The 22237-nt window shown below is 37.6% G+C and overlaps 1 protein-coding gene across 3 annotated transcripts in view; it reads left to right on the top strand.

Annotated features, from left to right (window-relative positions):
- Window positions 1-4432: 4432 nt before the first annotated feature.
- prkg1a (protein kinase cGMP-dependent 1a) overlaps window positions 4433-22237 on the top strand; it is a 97212-nt gene continuing 79407 nt past the window's right edge. The window contains exons 1-2 of one of the 3 annotated variants that reach the window (XM_079854419.1): window positions 4433-5206; window positions 18127-18293. In XM_079854419.1, the coding sequence (XP_079710545.1) occupies window positions 4953-5206; window positions 18127-18293 (421 nt within the window). In that variant the 5' untranslated portion in view covers window positions 4433-4952. Of the gene's footprint in view, window positions 5207-10746; window positions 11424-18126; window positions 18294-22237 lie in introns of those variants that run through there. The other 2 variants (XM_079854418.1, XR_013819478.1) reach the window with 2 other exon arrangements.

Genomic DNA, 22237 nt, shown 5'->3' with positions numbered 1-22237 from the left:
TCGAAAAAAACATGTAAGTACACACACACACACAGACACCGTAAACACCAGAGCGCCCACAGACAGGAAGGGGCAGCGATGTAGACAGATATTCTGTTTTTCCACTGCAGCTACAATTAGATCAGGTTATCTGAGGAAGGGTTGTGACTGTGTTCTTGCTATGCTGCTCTGTCGCTGAGGTAGGGGGATCTGTTTGCTGTCTTTATGCTTCTGCCAGGAAGAGGGTCCCACCGCTGTGTTATAGTGCACAGCCGCACCATTTAAGGTCTGTTATGCTCCAGTCACACACCATCACTCTGCACCACATACTTCATACACTGGCCTTTAGAGCACAAATAAAATACCAATGTTGACACAGCCACATGGTACATATCTGTCTATCTATCTGGATCCGATAAAGTGACCCAGTCTAGTGAGAAGACATCGGGATTAAACCGGGCATGACCTGAGATGACAAAGGAGCACCAGCATAGACTGTCTGGCTACCATCCGAGAAGCTTTTTGCTCAACTCTTGAGGAACTGTTTAAGAATGAAAGGCCATGTTTGACACAGTGAAATAACTCCAAAGCTGAGACCCATAAATTCCACCAGATGTGGGCAGTCTGGAAGAGGAGCGCTGACGGTCCGACATTGCAGAAGATATTTTGGCAATGTCTCTGCATGCTGATGACCATGACAGCACTGAGTCAGATATAGTGAGTGATTCGGTTAAAGATCTGGTTGTTTACGTTAAAAACGGTGTACAAACTGTTCTCCTAAAAGGTACAAAATAAAAGTGGGGGAATAGCTTGATACTTAAAGTTATAAACAGCCCTTTAAATGGAAGTCCATGAAATGAAAACATTACTGTGTTCTCAGAGAGAGAGAGAGAGAGAGAGAAGAGATAATCAGCCATTTGAATTGTCCATTGGATGGCGTCCTATCATCAACTATTTTCTTTATAAGAATAAGGTCTAATAAGATGCCTCTACAAGACACCCGAGTAAGTGAAAATATCCCCCCTCCCCTTCCCCCTTTGAGAACGGTGAAAATCCTCTAAAAATATAACATGCCTAAGCTGAGGGGAGACAACAGCATGAGAAACAGAGAGGATAAGTCGACAGAGAGAGATGAAAGCAGGAGTCAGTTCAGTTTATATCAACCTGGATCTCCTCATTTAGAGAATGTGAGCACAGACCGTGTGAACTGACTGTCGATAAAATATAAGCAGACAGAGAGACAGTAATTAGCATGAGCACGACTCTCTCTCGTGGGCTCTGAGCTGACTTCTACGTTGTGACATTTCTCAAGCCTTGTTTTGTAATGATGCATCTGGAAACTGCTGAGAGGGGCAACCCTACCTCTGAGCTCAGACAATTGACTCCTCAGTTTAGAAACAGAAATGTTTACATATTTAAATCAGCACTGGAAACTGATATAATCAATCTATTTTTACATTCTCTGAAGAAAATGTGAATATTGCTTTATTGCCTTCTTGATGCTGGAGTGTTTGCTAATCCATTGCCATGTGTTCTGAATGGTTTTCATGGGGTTTCTAGGGTAGTTGCTGGGCTGTTGGCCAAGGTCTCATCTACATTCACACAGTTAGTGTGTCAATGAGTGACAACTGTATTTACTAACAGCTGACTCATAAATTGCCCTGCACATACAACAGCTGACAGGAATGCACTGGCCTGTATGGACAGATAACTGAAGTCAATCCGCTTTTACAGCCTTGAATCTATCTTTCTATCATTCTACAGTATCTGTCTGCCTGCCTGTCTAAAACTGTCCATCCATCCACGCGATTTTACCAAGTAAGACATGCTCCTGGATCAATATATTTTGTTATGTCCTATCCATATACCCCTAAACCCAACCCTACCCATAACTTATCCGTAAAATCAGAGGGAGATGATAAGTGGATAAGCACCTAACCCTGGTTGTAAATCTAAACTTGACATAAACTTTAACCTTGTCCCTCAAATCTAATTGGTTGATTGGAAAGTTGTTCCAGGATCAACAAAGATGTTGATCCAGGAACATATTGTAGGCTACTTGGTGAAATCATGTTCAGGCCATCCATCCATCCAGACTTGACTAAGCTGCATGAATCTAGGTATCATTCAAGTCTGTAGCATGTATGTACCATAAATAATAATAATAGTGTTGCATGACTTAGCAAGCATCACCAATAATAAATAATCACTGAACCCTTGATCAAGTCTGCCGTATTGACCTTACTGACTTCCTGTATCCCAGATTGCAGGGCATAGCAGCAGAACTGATCAATGACTGACAGAACGTCCTCTGATCCTGGTGCTCAGAGACATCCGATTGGGTTTCACTGAGAGAGTTGGAGAGAGAGACTGTATAACAGGAATGGGATGAGTAATGTCTGCGCCAGCACCACCCCACCCCAGCCTGTAATCCAATCAGTCCCTCAGGTGCACAGCAGTCCTGTGCTAATCACTGTGTCATCATTCGCACAGCAGGACAGCCAGAGAATTAGCTCCCATCACATCCCTGTGATCACACCAAAGACAACGTATTTTGAATCCTGCTCACATAAAAATGATAAACTATCATAAAACAATAAAAATATATACAGTGATAAAAATACATACATATGTGCATATGGTGCATATGGTGAATGCACAGCCATACAAATGTTTTCTTATTATGATCCCACTTCGATGTTCTGTCTAACAGGCTATACAAACAATAAGCCAATTTAGGCTCTGTTTTATGGTTCTGCCATGGATAGTAAAAAAAAACATTAATCAGGAGGTAAAGTATTACCTGTTATAGGGATAGTTCATCCAAAAATTTAAAAAATGTTATCATTTACTTACCCACTGAACACAAAAGAAGATATTTTGAAGAATGGGTAACCAAACAGTTGATGGGGCCCATTGACTTCCATAGTATAGCCTGTTTTCCATACTATGGAAGTCAATGTGGAAGTCATCAACTGTTTGGTTACCCATTCTTCAAAATATCTTCTTTTGTGCTCATTAAAAGAAAGAAATTCATACCGTTTTGGAACAACTTGAGGGTGAGTAAATGATGAAAGTTTTTTTTGGGAGAACTATCCCTGTAACATACAGCTTTGTGTGGCTTATTGTTTTATTGGCTGTTAACATGACTTTATAGCATTAATAGTGCATTTTACAGTACTTGCATAACAAAACTAAATCAAAATTTAGAGTCTGAACTGTTTTTTTTTTTTTTTATAATAGGTGAGTACTGTGCTGTTTTTTTATGATTAAAAATATATTATTAAAATAGGTTTTCGGAGCATGGGTGCCTTTCAAAGAAAAACTATATATTTTTAGTCTCTCTTTTCTCTTATTCTCTCTCCATCCCTCATTTGAATTACAGCCCCTCTCTCATGAATGTGAAGAGGGATGATGCTTTCATATCATGGCTGGATGGTCATGAATGCACAATAGTCTACTGTATGTCCCTCAGAGTGGTTATAGAAAGAAATAATGCTGCCATTGCCATAATACCAAATATAGGCAAATTATTCAGTTAATCAATGCAAAACAGAGTTTTTCTTTTTAGATTTAATCATTTTAGATCAAAGATGCCTAAATATTACAGCATGTAGGCTAATTCAAGTGTCAGGTTTCACGAGATTACGTCACCCATTCATCACATGACGGGGATGATGAGCCTCATTGATTTTGGGGGCTGCCAGCCGAAATTGTTTTATCATTGTTTGCACGTGTGGATAAAACACAACACTAATTTCATTATTATGGTCTTTTTTCATTCTTTTTTTTTTTTTTTTAAATAACTATTAGGCATATATTACAGGTAACCTATGTAGTTTATCTTAACTGATATGTGATATCATATCAGTCTTAAAACACCGCATTACATGTCTTCTTGGCATTAACGATGGGAAGGCTAATTCATTTCAGCTAATCGGTTCGTTTAGACTCGTTTAAACTTTAGAGGTTCAATAAAAAAAAAAAAAAAAAAAAAAAACCGATTCAACATTTCTTTACATCATCAGCATTTGATACTTTAAAGCCACAAAATGATTTGCTTTTTAAAAACAATTAAGATGTATTTTTACTGTTATTTATTGTGTCCTATTTCAGTTTGTTGCTGCCATGATTCACTTCATAAAATAATGGCTATAAAATAGCCTTTGAATTAAAAATTTTAATCTCCTGGATGGAAATATTTTATGCTATATTTTAAAACAACTTTCTTTCCCGTATGTGTGTTGAATAGACTAAGTTATTCTGTAACATTTCTTTTATTTATTAAAGTAGGCGTGACTAACTGTTCGCCCCGCCCTCGGTCAAATCCTTGGTACAATCCAAATCAGTTCACACATCGGTTTTGGGTCCATAACGAATCGGGCTTAGAAAAAGAAGTTTCGTTTCTCAGTTCAGTGAGTCGATAACTGCTTGGCCCGATTCAACTGTAATGGAAAGTATTGTTCAACCGTTTCATTCAAGAGATCCAAATCACGTTTAACCGTTTGATATGATCCGACTCTTCTGAAGAATGATTCATTCACAAATCGGACACGGCAAGTTGTCAGACTTTTCATATCGATCAGTGCGCGTACTAGTGTCTGACCTTACAGTTCACATACTGAGCATTGGGACTCCAGTGTAAGCGCATTTACACCGCCTCTGTGCTTTAAAATGTCTTCTTTCCTCCCCACTTTAGCCCACCAAGCACAAAAGTGAAACTCCGCCTATGCCTATGAAGACCCAGTGGATGGTGTGTGTTTATGGTGTGTGTTTTTGGACGGGGATGTTTGGGACACAAGTAACCGTCAGCGGGACCGACGCCGACTCCCGTTTCCAACTGTAAACACGTGGATAGATCAGCTGTTTTACACTGGAGCTTCACAACCAGAGCTTGTCTGGGCGCGTGATACAGTTTGAGAGCGCGCCTGGTTGATTTCAAGGGGATTAAAGTTTTTTTTTACTACCTCAGAATGAGTGACCTAGAGGAAGACTTTGCCAAGATTTTAATGCTCAAGGAGGAGAGGATACGAGATTTGGAAAGGCGCTTGTTGGAGCGAGAAGAGGAAATCCACGAGCTGAAGAGAAAGCTGCACAAATGTCAGTCTGTTTTACCGAGCGCGCAGATCGGACCGCGAACGCACCGCGCGCAGGGAATATCAGCGGAACCGCAAACGCACCAGGATTTATCAAACCAAAGCTTTAGGAGAGTTGCCAAATCGGACAGGTGAGATGATTTCACACATGCAACTAATGCTTGATGGTTTTACACATGGTTTGGGTCATGACTTTTAATAGTTAACACTTTGTTGGCGTTATTTGATTTGATTCCATCAGTGCATCATTAAAGAGTATTTGAGGTTGAGGATTCAGGACATGAATGAAGAAAGTCATGATGACAGAGCATCTTTGTGAAGCTATAGAGAAGAGATAGAGAAGAGGTGGGGGAGATAGAGTGTATCATTGATCTAAACCATCATCATCATCATCAGATCCCAGAGGGCTCTGAGCACAGGAAGCTTCGTGCATTATCGGCTTTTAGGGTTTGAACGTGTAGCGCCCAAGAGCCTGTCTGAGGATATTTAATACGCCATTAGAAAGTGCTTTGTTTGACCATATGCTTCCCCTCCCATCAGCCCTATCCATCTGATTCTTTGAGCATCTTTGTGTAAGATTTAGCCGAACTTTCTAAGGATGGCGAGATATTATTCAGAAGTTTAGGACTTTGTGACTTAGTGCTTTTGGCTTTTCATGATTTGATTTTATAAATTGAAATTACAATATTTTAAATGATCTCAAATATGCTTACAACTATCTTTTTTTTTTTTTTGGCTTAATCTTGAATGCATAGTATTTGCATATAATTATCCAGCGAATTTGCATGAGTCAAATCCCACCATTTGGAAATCCGTAAGCTTTCCCATTACAAATACTTTGGGTTGAATCAGCTCAAAAGACCGTTTGGAAAACGGATCAGCATCACCTTACATTTGATTTGCATGCAGCGAAGCCCACAAGAGGGCAGAAGCTCTTCTGTTGTTGTTTTCCCCCTTCACTTTAAGGGCCATCACATCACTAATAACCTATAATAATAACAAACCTAATAGTTTTTATAATTGCATTTTTGGGATTTCACTGTATGTGCATTTATGTGTTTGTGACCGTGTGAAGTTACTATGAAAACAGATGCGCTGGCCTAATCACTTCTACCTTAATGATTTCATTATGGAAGAAGCAGAGGGATAAAAGCTGTTTGTAGCTTAATGAGCACTGAGACCATATGCTGATAAACAAACTTTGCCTTATGATGCATCATCTGACCCTCGATTTTTAATTAATGATGGCAATTACAATACTACTTTTAGCAACTTGTCAGTAATAGAGAAGTGCTCTAATGCAGTTCCTTATGGTCCACAATACTGTATGTTATCAATATAAGAAAAACAGCATAACAATTTATAGTTAACACAGACAATTAACAGTTACAGTTAATGACATTTCTCTGAATTGAAATTATGCTTAATGTGTATTTTCAGAGCAGAATTCAGTGTTATTTATAGTGTTAAAGGGCCCCTATTATGCTATTTTAAAGGGTGGGGTAGGCAATTTTTTTCATAATCACTTTTTCTGTTTTACTGGTTGAAACTCTTCCCATCCTGATAGCAATCAATAATAGAAGTGGTCTAAATATTTAAACATGTACATATTTCTTCTGTGGAAGACTCAGGACCAAAAACATTTTCGTCCAATCTTTGCATTCGGCCCGATGTCCTACCTGCCTTTCAACATATGTATTTCCATACCTCCGCGCACCTGCTCACACAGACATCACACATCATCAGTGCGCTCTGTAATGCTATGCAAAGTTGTAGACAGACAGTCACTGATCGCCGCAAACAAACAGCAGCCCCCTTTTACAGTTCATCCTGAACCAAAACAACGAGCTTATGCAGTGTTCACGCAATGTTGTAACTGTAATTACAAGATAGCAACCCGTGATGTTCTACCTGGAGCTGTTCACGTCCTCAGACTCAGATTTATGTTTCTATGTCAACTTAATCAACAGCGAAATGAAACTGCCGCAGTTAGGTGGTACAAGTTGTTTAGATTCATTATTATAGTAGTGTTATGTGCTTTAAAGGCACACTATGCAGGATTTGTACCTTAATATAACAGCTTTGAAATCATTTAGATGGTAAACAAAGTCGTATAGGGCGAATCATCCCGAAAGCGGAGCGGGGCGGGGCGGGGCGGAGAAACCAGCAATGCAAGTTTGAGAGGTGGCGTCCTGACAAACCTCGCAAGAATCACGACTTGCTTTACGGCACAACGTCACATACATCAACAACATATGAGCAGTCTCTATGGGAGACACTAGCACGCATTTCAGACGTGAATCATGGCAGTGTCGACGAAGAAAACGCGGTCGGAAGAGTCAAAGAAAAGAAAAACGACGGCTCTGCGTGAGTGCTATTTACGACAATAACGTTAAATACAAGTACTCCACAGCGACTCTAGGGGTCGCTGTTTGAGAAAAATGGAAACTGCATAGTGTGCCTTTAAAACATGAGGTAATTTCACGCCGTCCATGTGTTTTTAAGAAGGTTTGTCTTTGAAGAGCGCTCTGAAGGGAGGATGGGATCTCATGCTTTCAAAGCTAGCTCGTTATTGCTAGCCTACCTGAAATTGCCTACCCTACCTTTAAAAGTTCCTAATTTTGTTTTAAAGGTCTCCTACAATAGGTTTACATGCATCCAAGGTCAAAAACACTTTAATTTTCTCATAACCATCTCATTTCTCATATACACATCACCACATTTCTCAAAGAGTCTGAAAATGGTTAATTCAAAGATTCAGTCTCTCTAAACCCCTACTTTCCGCAAACCTTCTCTGCTCTGATTGGTCAGAAGTTTAATCCATTCTGTTGTGATTGGTCTACCGCTTAAAGCGCGTCGAAAAACAAAACGCCTATTACCATATCTGAATTTCAGCTCCGTGAGCTTCCTCAGCACTTGATACACAGTGATACAAACAGTAACAATGCCATCGGTTCTTCTGCAACAATTCCAGCACGAGTCCTCACCCTTTTGAAGTGCATGTAAAGTGGATTTGCAGCACTGAAACGTTTTCTTGACTAATGTCGACAACACAAACTCTTCCAGTCTAAGCTACAACTATAGTGTTTGAGGACGAGGCAAAGTAGAAGTTGTTTGCAAGTAGCCAATGAAAACCATAGGCTGGCATTATGCAAATCTGTTACATTGTTACTTAAGTTTGTAACAGGAAGTCAGACTGGAATTGCTGACAACTTGTTTCAGCAGTTCAGAATCGATTCTTTCTTTTAGGAGACAATAACTTTAGGCTATTTGTCGTGGACTTTTATCTTTAAAACGTTGCAGACCTTTTTCATTCACCAACAGCTATATTACAAGAAAGGTAATATTTTAAAGTAATTGTTTTGAAATTGGACATCATTTTACCATTTCACTTTAATATCTTGATATCTACTTAAAATTTTGACAAAACTTGGTTAGACATATTTTCTAGCAGTCCATATAAAGTATATATATATATATGAAGAGTTCAGATGCAAAAGCCTCTAAGTGCCATCTGAAATTTTCTTTTAGTATGATCATTTTTATCAAGCTCATATATTTAAGTTCAATAATTTCTCTAACCCTAACATTTTTAACGTTTCATAAAACAATGTTTAGTTGTCTCCTCAAGATTTGAGCTGGAATTATCGTTAATAGTGAGATCTCGGTGTCATCTAAAAAAACTAGCTGGTACACTTGTAAGGGTCCCAAAGAGACAAAATGGCGGCAGATGTGAGTCTGTGGCAGAAAAGAGCAGCCACACTAGTCATGTTACAACAGATCCTCTTTCCATCGATCCACAAAGGAAGAACCCTGCAGGAAGAGTTTATTAAGGTGAAATTTAAAGCCTGTTTTTCTGGGAGAGGTCCTTTCAAGGGCAGTGACAGTGAGAAAGAGATGAAGGGACAAAAATGAGTGGCAGAAAGAAGTATTCCTCATTTGTTATTTTTAGATATTCTTTAGATTTAATTGTTCTTTGTGTGCTATTTTTGACTACAATAACTATCCAAAGAATGGTAGACATCTGGGTGCTGTTGTGGGCCCTTGGGATCTTTTGTCAAGCGGTTTCAGTTTCAGATACCAAAGATGAGGGCTTGTTTAACTCATATTTGTCTGCTCACACTGCCTTTGGTGTCTCTTTAAAGGGATAGTTCACCCAAAAATTTAAATTCTGTCAACATTTACTCACTCTCAAGTTTTTTCAAACCTGTATGAATTTCTTTCTTCTGTTGAACACAAAAGAAGATATTTTGAAGAATAAGCAAACAGTTGATTGACTTCCATACTATTTTTTTACCCATACTATGGAAGTCAATGGGATCCTTCAACTGTTTGGTTACCCATATTATTCAAAATATATTATTTTGTGTTCAACACAAGAAAGAAATTAGCATACAGGTTTGGATACAACTTGAGAGTGAGTAAATCATTTTTGGGTGAACTAGCCTATCCCTTTAAGTTCTATCCGCAACATTTTTAATGTACTCTGCTGTTTTGTTCATTTGTGAATATAAAGCCTATGCAAACAGATAATTTTGCTTAGACTGGGCTCTGAAGTTTAACACCTCTCACAATAAGCATAATTTGCCATCACATCACTTCATTGTTCCTGTGTGTCTTTCATAGTCTGACACCAGAGGGCGCCCTATGTCCTTTATAAACTCAAACATTATGCATCTCTACTAGCTCTTCAAAGTTGAGGTGAGTCAAGCTATTTAAGCAATGCCAGTAACTATGAATAGAGGTGACTGGGGCTATGTCCCACATTTTATTCCAGTGAATATTTCTCAGGTTAAGTTTAAATGCGAAGGCACTGTCTGTTTAGACACATTCCACAAATCTTGGCAATTGATCATTTCCAGTGAGTGTTTTTCCAAGAATAAGACAGTTCATTTAACATGTAAATGTCCCAGTAGAGGAGAATGTAATCACATTAGCTGGGGTTGTCACAACAGAAACCTGCCCTAATTAAACACACCTGCTCCAGCTAATCAAGCCATATAGGCTTATATGCAAACTACAGGTGTGTGTTGGAACTAAATTATGCACTGTTTACAGGGCCCTCCAAGAGGACTTTTGTAACTAGGGCTCTTAAACAAGGTGTCTCTGGTGGTAACCATTCTTTGGCCAATATAAATTTGTATCAACTCATTATGTTAAATGAAAACATAAAACACGTGACAACTTGCCTGATCTTGTCCTGAGAATCAGATACGTTTTTTTTCTTTCTCTTCATAGCCTATATGCATTGATTTATAGCCTAAATGTGTTGATTTTTGCAATAATGTTTGCTAATATGTTTTTTATGTATTCACTTTTTCAACCAACAGTTATGGAATTTTAGCTTGGAATTTCTATGACTTCATTGAGCTCATATCTGCTGGTTTTCCAAGAGCATGATCCACGATTCGAAAATAATTCTAAAAAACATGTTGATTCTAAAAAAAAAAAAAAAGAAAGGCTAAAATAGTTTTTTTTATTTATTTTTTTTTTTTTTTACCAAAAGGCAAAACCGCTGCCAGGAAAAACAAAACAAAACAACCTTTAGCAGCTATTTAATTACAACTTCAGCTAACCCTGGTGTTCTCTGTGTTTGGGTCTCACAAATTTCTAAACTTATATCAGCTGTACAGAGCTGAACATCAATACTGACTGTCTAAGAATCCCGCGCTCCTCTGTGACGCGCGCGAGCGTTCTGTGCACTCTCGTGCTCAACTCATTTATCACGTCACTGCCCACGAGCGACGCGCGCTCCGCTCACACGGCTACGCTTCTTACAGTGCTGAGGATTTGTGCGGCTCTGTTGTATTGAGCGCTGATTATTTCCCTTTTCCTTTTTTTTTTTTTTTTTTTGTACACGGAAACACTGAGATACTTTCCCCCCACAGGTTCTTCTCGTTTTGTAGTTGTAGCCTAGTTCCTTTCAGAGTTGATTAGAAGCTGGTTTAGTGCTCAGTGTTTCTTTCCTCTCAGTAAAGTTACTAAAAGTGCTGTGCTGTTCGGTTTTATTCGGTTCTGTTCGGTTTTATTTGGTTCAGAAGGGATGATGATGGGGACTTTACGCGACCTCCAATACGCGCTTCAGGAGAAAATTGAAGAACTGAGACAGAGAGATGCTCTCATTGACGAACTGGAGCTCGAACTGGACCAGAAAGACGAACTGATTCAGAAACTGCAGAACGAACTGGATAAGTACCGCTCCGTAATTCGCCCGGCGACCCAACAGGTCCAGGGCCGCTCGGAGCTTCAGGAGCATCAGCGCACCAAACGACAGGCGATCAGCGCCGAACCAGCCAACGTCCAGCAGCTGAGTCACGTGACTCTGCCCAACGTCCCCAAGAGTGCCAAGTAGGTTAATTTGATCATTAAAAAAATCATTCAGTAAGATATAAAAGTATATACTACATTTACCGTCGAACGTCAATAGGCTAACAGCATCAAATACCAAATAAAACTTATATTGAAATCCAATTTTAACTGTAACACAACACTAGAGTCATAGCACGTTGCTATGGACCCTTTTCACAGACTGTGATGACGCCATCAGCATTGTAAATCCTGCAAAGGTTTTTTTTTTATATTTAATTTTATTGTAAATGTACTAGTTTTAACACTGCTGTGAGTGTGTTTCTAATAGGCTACAGCGGCTGCAGACAAATTGACATCTTTCTGTCTTCTGATCAACATGATCAATCTCTCTATTTTTTACTCTTTTTGAAAGTTGTGAAAAATATAGTTTTTCTTTTGTTATTTGAGCAAATGGGAGCACTAAAAATATATTTAGTCTCTCATTTACTTTACCACTATAGAAATGTACCCTATGATGACTTCCGCTTCTGAGAAACATGGAAATATGAAAAGGGTCAGTTTACTTTGTGTCATTTGATGACTTAAATGTTGAATTTAGAGTTTAAAGTCATTAAACACTGTTTAATGACTTTAAACATTACATCCAGCTCTACAAATACAACATTAATCTATAGGACCTATGAAGTAGCCTAAGAACAACCACAAAGAAAAAAAAGCTGCAGTGTAACAAGAACAACTTTCTTGGTTTCTTTACACTTTAATAAAAGCTGCCCAGCTCAAGGTTCTCTAGGTTTGTATGAATCTGATCAGATAAGGCTATATATAGCTAACGCTAGCTTTATATAGCTTAAACCTAACATGCAGGATCCCTACAAGGAAACAAGAAGCTTCAGTTTCCATAAACCAAATATTTGCCTAGTGTGTCATATTGTATATTCAGACACCATATACTGATTTGACTTACTGATTTTTGCATATCTACTACATGGGGAAGTATGCATATACTTTTCACTGAACTCACCTGTTGTTCTTTAGTGCATTACCTAAACATTATCATAGTCATTGCTAAAATAACATAGTAACAACAGTTATTTTTACACAATCTTTCATCCGTGCCATTTTTTTTTTTTTATGACAGTGGTAGCTATGTACCAAATTTCCATAGTTTTACTGAAGCAGCAATAAATGGTGTTGATTGTTTTTTTTTTTGGCTTTGGTTTCCATGGTAACTTGTTGAAATCATTCTGATGTCTGGTGTAAATCTGGAAAAAAAAAAAAACCTTATTATGTTCTGTTCAAAATGCCATTCATTGACATTTGCAGAAGCATCTTAATGATGACGCTCCAAGAAAGTTTGATTTTCCACAAGGAAAAATCTGAACCAGGAATATTGTTCCTGCACTGAGTAGTTATAAGAGCGGGGACGTGGGACATACCCAAAGTCTGCCATTTAATAACTGCTTTGTTTTACGGACTGATTTGCTTATCAAAGCAGCATGATATCGTGCAGCAGGTGGATCACGAACACTATTTACATGATCATCTGTTATTATGCACACAGTAGTGTGTCATGTTTCAATTGAAATAGACACTGCCACGACCCGAGGGCCTAACCAGACTAAACAGTTCGCCTGAACGTGAAGGATCTTTGTGTTTCAACTTGCTGTCATGAACACACATACCCTTAATTCATTTGCATCCAGTGGTTTGGCAGCAGAGAAACATCATTCTTCTGTTTCTGAGCATTGTGGCCTCCTTCATCTTCTCTGCAACTGACATTTGACAGCTCAACGCTACTAATTTACACTGTTACCTTGTTTTGTACAGAAAAACCCTTTGAACCCCACCACAGCGGAGCTTGTCCTGCCTTTTCTTCTTCTATTCTGCTTGTATATTGAGCTAATGAGCACCTCGAGGAATGATTATGAAGGTTTAAAAGAAAAAAATCTTCCATATCAGTTTGGGTTGGGCTGGCAGATGGGAACGAACTGGCATCAATATTTCTTTAGTCTTTTAAATGCTCATAATGTTTTTGAAGAGGATTCTATATCTTTGTGTGTGGTCAGGGAGAAGACTTCTTTTTATTTCGCTTGTCCTTTGCTAATGCATACATAATGCATCAAATGTCCTGCTGCTTTCTTTTAGAATTAAAGGCAAATTATTTCAAATGTCACGATACTGAGTGACATACCCCTTTCTTTCCTTCGGTAGTAGAATCAGTGTTTTTGCCATTTGAATGTCATTCGCAGTGTCTTTGTCTCATAATTGCATCTTCTTTCTTCCTGTTTCCGCTTCTTGTTTGCATTTTCCTCTGCAGTGGCACTTGATAGGCTGTGATGATGAAAGACCAGAAGTGTTTTTTGAAGTCTTGATTGAAATGTCTCTTCTGAACTGGTCTCTGACATTTGCACTGTCTGAGGTCTTTTGAAATATCAGAGATCTGAAGTCCTGTACCGATATAGGAATGTCTGAATTGGACTCTTTGACCTCTCTATATCCACCTTTTTCCTAACTAGCCTGCGTTTTAGATTATAGGAGGCACTTCCGGTTTGGGGAAGCTCTAGTCAAAAAAATTAAAACAAATAATTTAAAATCATAATGTTGTGCTACAAATAATTAGGGCTGTCAAACGATTAATCGCATCCAAAATAAAAGTTTGTGTTTACATAATATATGTGTGTGTATAGAGTATAATTATTTTCTATATATAAATACACACACACATGCATATATATTTAAGAAAAATGTGTTATTTATATATAAAATATTTATATATAATATAAATTATGTATAATATAAATATATATATACACAGTATAGCCTATACATGCAAATATTTCTTAAATATATACATGCATGTGTGTGTATTTATATATAGAAAATAATTATACACCGCACACACACATATATTATGTAAAAACAAACCTTTATTTTGGATGCGATTAATCGCGATTAATCGTTTGACAGCCCTAATTGAACAATTAAACAAATAATTTAAAATCATAATGTTGTGCTACAAATAATCCTTATCAGTTTGAATGAATGAGCTGTAAAATGTCCTTCATGTTTTATTTTCAGACGTCAGGAGAATAACGCAACACTTATTATTTTTAAAGGGTTAGTTCCCCCAAAAATGAAAATTGTGTCATTAATTACTCACCGTCATGTCGTTCCAAACCCGTAAGACTTTCGTTCGTCTTCGGAACACAAATGAAGATATTTTGATGAAATCTGAGAGCTTATTCTGTCCCTCCATTGACAGCTATGCAACTACCACTTTGATGCTTCAAAAAGTTCTTAAAGAGATCGTAAAACTAATCTATATTGTATGAATTGAGCGGTTTAGTTAAAGTTTTGACATAACACAGCACTAATGGGCATCAGTCACGCCGAGAAGAGGGAGAAAATGTCAGCCTGAGCGGCTTCAACCTGCTGTTTATCAGAGAAGATAACGTGCATAATAATACATAACGCACATGAATATAAATGTGTTCTTTACTTGCTGAAATTGAATGGGAATAATCAGGGAACTGAGTGAAATACTTCACTCTGCATGCTAAGATAATAAATCCCAGTCTAATTGAAAAACTTCTCCGGGTTAGTGCACATCGCACATCGGAACTATGCAATCTGACATTTACGATTGGAATATTTTCAATAATTTTCTATTCTTGACCAGTTGTTCTTTTTTTCATAATTTGGGCAATAGATTTAAATGAATGATCTTGAGATGAGTCCCTAGTCGTCCAATTTGACTCTCATATGCTGATAAACTTGACAGGTGATTTTTATAAAATGTAGTTTGATGACTTATCAGTTGTTTGAAAGATTAAGGCAATTATCAAAGGTTTCCAATAAAAGATGGTCAATTATTACGTGATTTGTTACATTTAATTACTCCTTAGCAGATTTTGGCTCCTTTGGATTGGATTTGGATTACGTTTTAAAAAAATTTTTTTTTTTTTATCTAATATTATATTTTATTTTATTCAATAACTGAAACAGATTTTTTTAAATAGTTTCTTTTAGTTTTAGTTAACAACACTGACCTGTACTTGTATACTACAGGAATAGAAAATGAAATGCCAGTATGGCTGGACTAATTTGGGACTTCTTAACCAGATGTATGCAGTTGGATTGTCCTTGTATTAAGTTCATGCCGCTGTTCTTTGGAAATTGCAGAAACTTTTTTTCCAGTTGTGCAGGTATAAAATTAAATTAAGATTCTATTCCACTGAGTCAGAATATGGCTAAAATCAATATAATGTACATCACAGCAATGCATTTGGCATTTATGGTCATAGGCATCAACAGTAGTTTTTATTCAAAATATAAAGGACAGATTATATTTGTCCCTTAATTCTGCAGCTTAAATCTAGAAATAAATCAACTTGACATTCATTTGTCTCAGGTTATTATGCAATGTCATGTGCAGCATGAGCTGTTATCTGCCATGAGACTTTGTTTCCTGTTTTAGCATTCTGTCTAGAAAATGGGCATAATGAACAGAGGAAGATATGACCATTAACTCATTAGCATACACATCTGATGACCACAGAACAAAGCCGTCATGCAGAGAGGGCAGAATATGTGAATCAATACAGACCCTCCGGACAGTCCTCTGCACCGGGAATAGAGAATTCATTCTTCAGTTTTTTGTCTTCCAGTATTTTTTAATACCATTCCCTTGACGAAAAATGTTGTAAGACAAACAAAATACCTACCAATGCACAACTTTCTTGTAGGAATTTTTATGTGCAAGATCTATTCAGTGTCTTTGTACAAGACGTTCAGTTCCACGTCCACAGCTTTCTCCAAATTTTCTTTGCTTGGCATACTTTGTCCTTTTAAGGGAGACAGTCTGTCGACCTGTGTGACGTGAATGATCCTCCTGAAAAAGGCAGTGAGTAAAAATTCAAGTCAAACAAACAGAGGCTATGGATGATCCAGAGGTTGTCTTAAATGAGGCCAGTGATCTCTGTGCTTTTACTGGATGTACAGTAAAACATCTCTTCTGACTGTTCCTCCAGAGAGCCAATGTCATCTAGAATACAGACCGCCATGCAAAAATACAGCAAAACTGAGCACAAACGGTAAAGCAGAGATATATTAAATGCATTTTATGGTCACTTTGTTTTTATGCGGAAAATGAAACCAGTTATATTTATAAGACTTTTGCTGAAATGTCCTGCTTCTCAGGATATTTCTCCTGAAGAACCTACTAATCTCAAAATGATTTCACATATCCTCCAACAACACATGAACTGAGCAATGGCATTCAAATTCATTTTATTGTCAGCAGTTGTCAAATTTGTTTCTACTTTTCTCCCAAGTTAAAGTCAATACAATTTTCCTCAGGGTGAGACTATCCATGTGTGAAAGTTGTACGTAAACTACTGCAGAGATCTTAAAAAAGTCCTATTTCTGCTCACAGCGGAGCGTGTCTGTTGAATGTAAACACAGTGTGGTTCATAGGTGAGCGTTTGTGGGTTTTAGTAACTAAATCAGACGCCTGGCGTAAGTCCAGGTCTACAGAAACAGAGAATTGTCCACAAGAAGTGCCCGGAAGTGGCGTATAAACAACGATAATGAGATTTGAAGAACACACTCCACCATATCAAACCAGGTTTTTCCATCCACCATCACATGAGCAAGCAAATGTCATTTTGCAGAATTAAATGGATTTGCATAAATAATGACTTGAGTTTCATTTCCAAACAGGTTTCCAGAACACTCAGCCCCGTCTGCCATTTTTCATTCAAACAGATCCCGCTTCAAAAGGGTCGTGCAAGAAGTTCTCTCTGGCTGCTCAAAAAAACAAGAGCAATGTTTTTATAGTGCAACAGAGCCACAGTGTTTACACTCTTCATAAGTCAGTTTCTGCATATTAGTGAAGTGTTTCATCATGGGAACAAACAGTTTTGCATCTGATATTTCATATCTTTGGAAATATTTTGCTCATTGTGTTCAGTCCTTGTGTGGGAGGTTAAGGTTACAATGACTTTTGGTTGAAATGAGTGTATTTGTGTGTGTCTGTGATGCAAACCTTTGAAATCCTCATTTTCTGCCAGTCTTCTGATATTTGTTTGCTGTGACGTCCAGCACTGACTAAGAGACTTTGTCTGTTTACTCTCATCTTCTGAAATATCCTCTTCATTCCATCTCTTTTTAAAACCCACATTCCCTGTTGATTAATTCCTGAAGCATCTCATTGGCAATGTTCAGATTACTATCATGCAGCTCTTACTATTTCTACAGTTTGCAAATTATAATACCTGTATTTTGCACTACATTTGCCAAAATCTATACAACATATTAGCACACGACATTGTATTCTATATTCAACAATGCAAAGTGTTCTGCATTACCTTGCAGTTCCATATGGTGAATGAAACTCACCCATGTATAGATAATATTGACAGTATCAGCTATTTTCTTTACTCATAGATTTATTTATTTAATTTTTTATTGCCAAAAGTTTAGAGTTAGTAGACATCACAAAGTAAATTTGCACATAATCATAATGAGGTCATATGACCATAATTTAGCATGGTACTGCTTGAAATGTTTATTGTTGCATAATGCATTGTTGTACAAACTATTTTTCTTAAATTGTAGGCAGTATTAGCAGTTTGTAGTAAGCAGTAAGTAAGTTAGTATTCTATTTAGTCATTGTCTTTGCTATGTTAAAGTATTGTTACAGCCCTACTGTACCTAACACTGTTTTTTCTGCACTGTACAGGTCAAAGGAACTGATTAAGTCAGCTATCCTGGACAATGACTTCATGAAGAATCTGGAGATGTCTCAGATCCAGGAGATAGTGGACTGTATGTATCCAGTGGACTATGACAAAAACAGCTGTATTATTAAAGAAGGGGACGTGGGCTCCCTCGTCTATGTCATGGAAGGTGAGAGACGGGAATGGAACAGTTCCTTAGAGAGAGAGAGAGAGAGAGAGATAGAATTTGTCCTTTAAATATGTCTAGCAAGGCATAGTTCACCTAAAATGAAAATTTTGTCATTATTTAGGCCTACTCACTGCCATGTCTTTGAACCTTGAATAGATTTATGAATAACAAAAGGAGAAATTTTGCACAATGTCTGAGTAATTCGGTTTAATTCAATTAACCTTGATGGCAAGTAACTCCCAGGCTGCCAAAAAAAAAACCCAAAAAAACAACAACTATAAAACAGTTTTCTGTACCACCTATGATCTGTCTTCCAAAGAATCTAAAGCCATATGAAATTTTTGTGTAAGGAAAAGACCAACCACACACAAGAAGTGTCTATAGTGCGTGAGGTCAAACTCAGTCTCATTTGGTGTTTCTGCTGTAGATCCTCTGAGTGGATCCAGAATATTGACCCTGTGATTAGAGATGATAGGTGCCTGTTAAATTGATCCAGTCAGAGCAACCAAACCCTCTGAGAGCTGTTAGACTTCTATTGATATGGGCTTTTACAGTTAAAAAAGTAAAAACTAATGCTGATATGTAGAGTAGATTGGCCAGACTCTTTGTGGCAGTTGTTTTCAAATTAGAAAAAAATAAAAATAAAAATTCTAACATGCATAGATAATTAATATATGCACGTTTAGTAATGATTAATGTTTCTTTGCACCACAATTATTAGTTAGTGCATTTAAGCAATGTTATGAATGAGAATTTGTCCTAGTCAAAATGCTGTATATTATTAAATGTATGAAAACACTTTTTGCAAGTACAACAACAGACTCTGACTGTGATACAGTACATTAGTGTAACACTTGAAGCAGGAGAATATAGGCCTACTTTCTGTCCATGTGATTTTCTTTGCGAACATGGGTGATCACTTATTTTTAGATTTTTTTTTTTTTTTTTAACATCAGTGTTATTTGATACTCATTTACAATTTTGATTAAATATTTGATCTTGTTTTGGTGACACCTGCAAAAGGCAGGTTAGGATTGTGTCAGCCACCTGTCTCTGATGTCATTACATCTTTCAGTTTCTGTGGTTTCATTAGATAAAAGAGCTTTTGTGTTTTCTTAGGATCACAGGATTTGCTCCGTATTTCCTCTTTGTGTTCCGGAGGGAAAGGAGGAACACTTGGTTTGAATTAAGAGATTTCGTTAGTCATGCTCCAGAGATTCAATGCTTTTGTGGTACAAATTGGGCACATGCCCAACACACCATATCCTGGCACAAGCCAATTAGTAAGTGACAGAGTGGATATTGGCTGCATAAACACCCAGAAAACATCACAATATGTTTTTTTTTTCTCTGTAATAATACAAAAAAATAGAATAAAACATAGGCAAGAACCTATTTTTAATCAATTAAATCTATTCTCTCAGCATTAGCTCTGCCACATTAAGTTACTGCCATAGAAAACTGCAACTAATCAGGAAGAGCAAAAGATTCAGAGAGAACTGAGATGGGAGAGAGGGAGAATGAGGACTATTCCTTTGAGAGTTTCTATTAGAAAGAGAAACAAACTTTTCATAGCAGGGGTTCTGTCTTCCAGATGTAATTATTTACATGTGAGACTGGCTGAAATGGACAATACAGACTGCAAAGGCAAAGCAGTAAAGCGCTTGTGAGACACAAAATTACTTCTATTCAGTGATCCTCCATTCAGGTCATCTATCCATTAAAACCGAGGTCTTCATTCCAGAGTAAAAGGTCAGTGATGGAGGTTAGAGGATCAATGATAGTGATCCGAGCTAAACTGACCAGCATTACCATTTGATGTCCAAAATCACATTAAGCGAGTCCTGTATTTTCTGGTCCAAATAAAGCTCATGTTGATGAGATATATCAGCGGGTGGATAGAGTATTTAAGTTCTCAGTCACACAAGAGGGACATTTCAGCTGTGATAATTAGTTTGGCCTTGCGATTTGAGAACCTAGACAGGAAATGATGCCCTGCATGCCATTATTGTGCATTGAATGTCATATTAGCCTGTGTGCTGAAGTTGCCTTGCTTAATTAGCCCCAATCTGAATAAATAAAGACATGCTTAAAGACTGTAGATAATGTCAGCTCTAATACAGTATTGCAGCTTGTATATATCTGATGCATGATTTCATACCACCCAAAAGTAATTTACCAGTAACCAAGAGAAGAAGCCAACCACAAAAATCCTGCAAAAGAGAATAAAGTGTTACTATTTAAACTTAAGACATGAAATCAAAATTGACCCCAAGAACGACTCGTCAGGGCATATAATCTTAAATAATTAGTTTTTCCATGTCTGAAATAGTGGTTGACCCATATGTTTTTAAAGGGTCATAAACCCCCTGTTTCAGCACCAGTTCGTTTTTATCACAGTTTTAAAAAATGCTACAAAAGTGGGCGTCGTGATTTTGTTGATCCTGGAACAACATTCCTGTCCGAAAATTTAGTCCTAACCATATCCCTACCCCTAAACCTAACCTTACCCATAACTTAACACTAAAATCACAGGGAAATGATAGGTGAATAGCCCTGATGTAGAAGAACCTAACCCATGGTTGTAAAGGCCTCATTATACTTCTGCGTCGGACCTACGCCGGAGCCTATACGCCGTAGGCAACGTGTTGGTTTTAATTTATACTTCTGTGTCGTTGTCCGCGTTGACGCGCACCTAGGGAGCATGTGAAACCCCGAGGGAGGGGTTCTGGCAGACCAATCACCGCGCTTGTGTCCGCGTAGAATTGACGCGTTGTTACATTTTTGGAGAGGTGCACGTCAGGGTACGCCGTAGGGTACGCGCGCTACACACAGCCTACGACGTAGCTACGGCGGCAGTTCGACGCAGAAGTATAAAACAGGCTTAAGCCTGAACTTGACATAAACTGTAAACTTGTCCCTCAAATCTGATTGATTGACTGGAATGTTGTACCAGGATCAACAACAATGGTGAAGGAACCTGTTGTACTTGGTAAAATCACGTTCACCATATCCTGTGACAGCTATAATTTAATGCACAAATAAATGCACAGCCATTCACACTTGTACTTTGCATTTAAAATATAAATGAATGCACTTTTGTATCTTTAATAAGTATATATAATACATAATGTATCGTCATTTTTTTTTATAAGCCGTTTGATCGGTTATTGGACCGCAAGGACTGGTAACTCACACTGTGGATGAATCGTGTTTGTGTCTAAGACTCTATTGAATGAACTTATGTGACACAGAAACTCTTACAAAGCAAAAACAAAATCATTTTTGATTCATTAATGCATCTCTCACTTACTCTGCGATCTTACAGTTTGAAGCATCTGTCATAGGAAATGAATGCGTGCTGTCGTGAATATTTAAGCAAAGCGTCTTCTCATAGGATAAGGACACGCAGTCTCATGAATAATTATGAGACACCGATGAGTCATCGATATACTATGGTGCAAGAAAACAACATCATATCCTGTGACGTCGACACAAAGACAAATTTAAACCCGGAATATGAAAATAGCACAAAAAAGCTTAACTAGTTTTCTCCTACAATTAAAACTAACTGATGGTAACATTTTCTTCTATGATGTTCACACACATAAATTTAGTTTATCCGTTGCGATATGTAGAAATCGCTGATGTATCCTTTATATTTTACTTTCTGTAGTCTGACATACATAATTTTTTAAATGTGATATTCAATGAGAAAAAAAATGTATGGTGGGATTTTGGAGTTTGAAAAATAGTGGGAATTACACAGCTGGTTGGTTTGTAGGAGCAAGGTAAGAGTAGGCTAATTCATGATTCAGCAGGAAAGAAAGGCCATTTCAGAGGCTGAGCAAGGTGGGTGGGTGGGTGTGTGTATATATATATATATAGAATAACATGCACTGATGAATTGAGCACAATATGACACTTTTGACTTCAGGCTGACA

Source organism: Squalius cephalus (genome assembly GCF_949319135.1).
Source record: "Squalius cephalus genome assembly, chromosome: 21".
Lineage (NCBI taxonomy): Eukaryota > Metazoa > Chordata > Actinopteri > Cypriniformes > Leuciscidae > Squalius > Squalius cephalus.
This window is presented reverse-complemented; position numbering and strand designations above follow the sequence as displayed.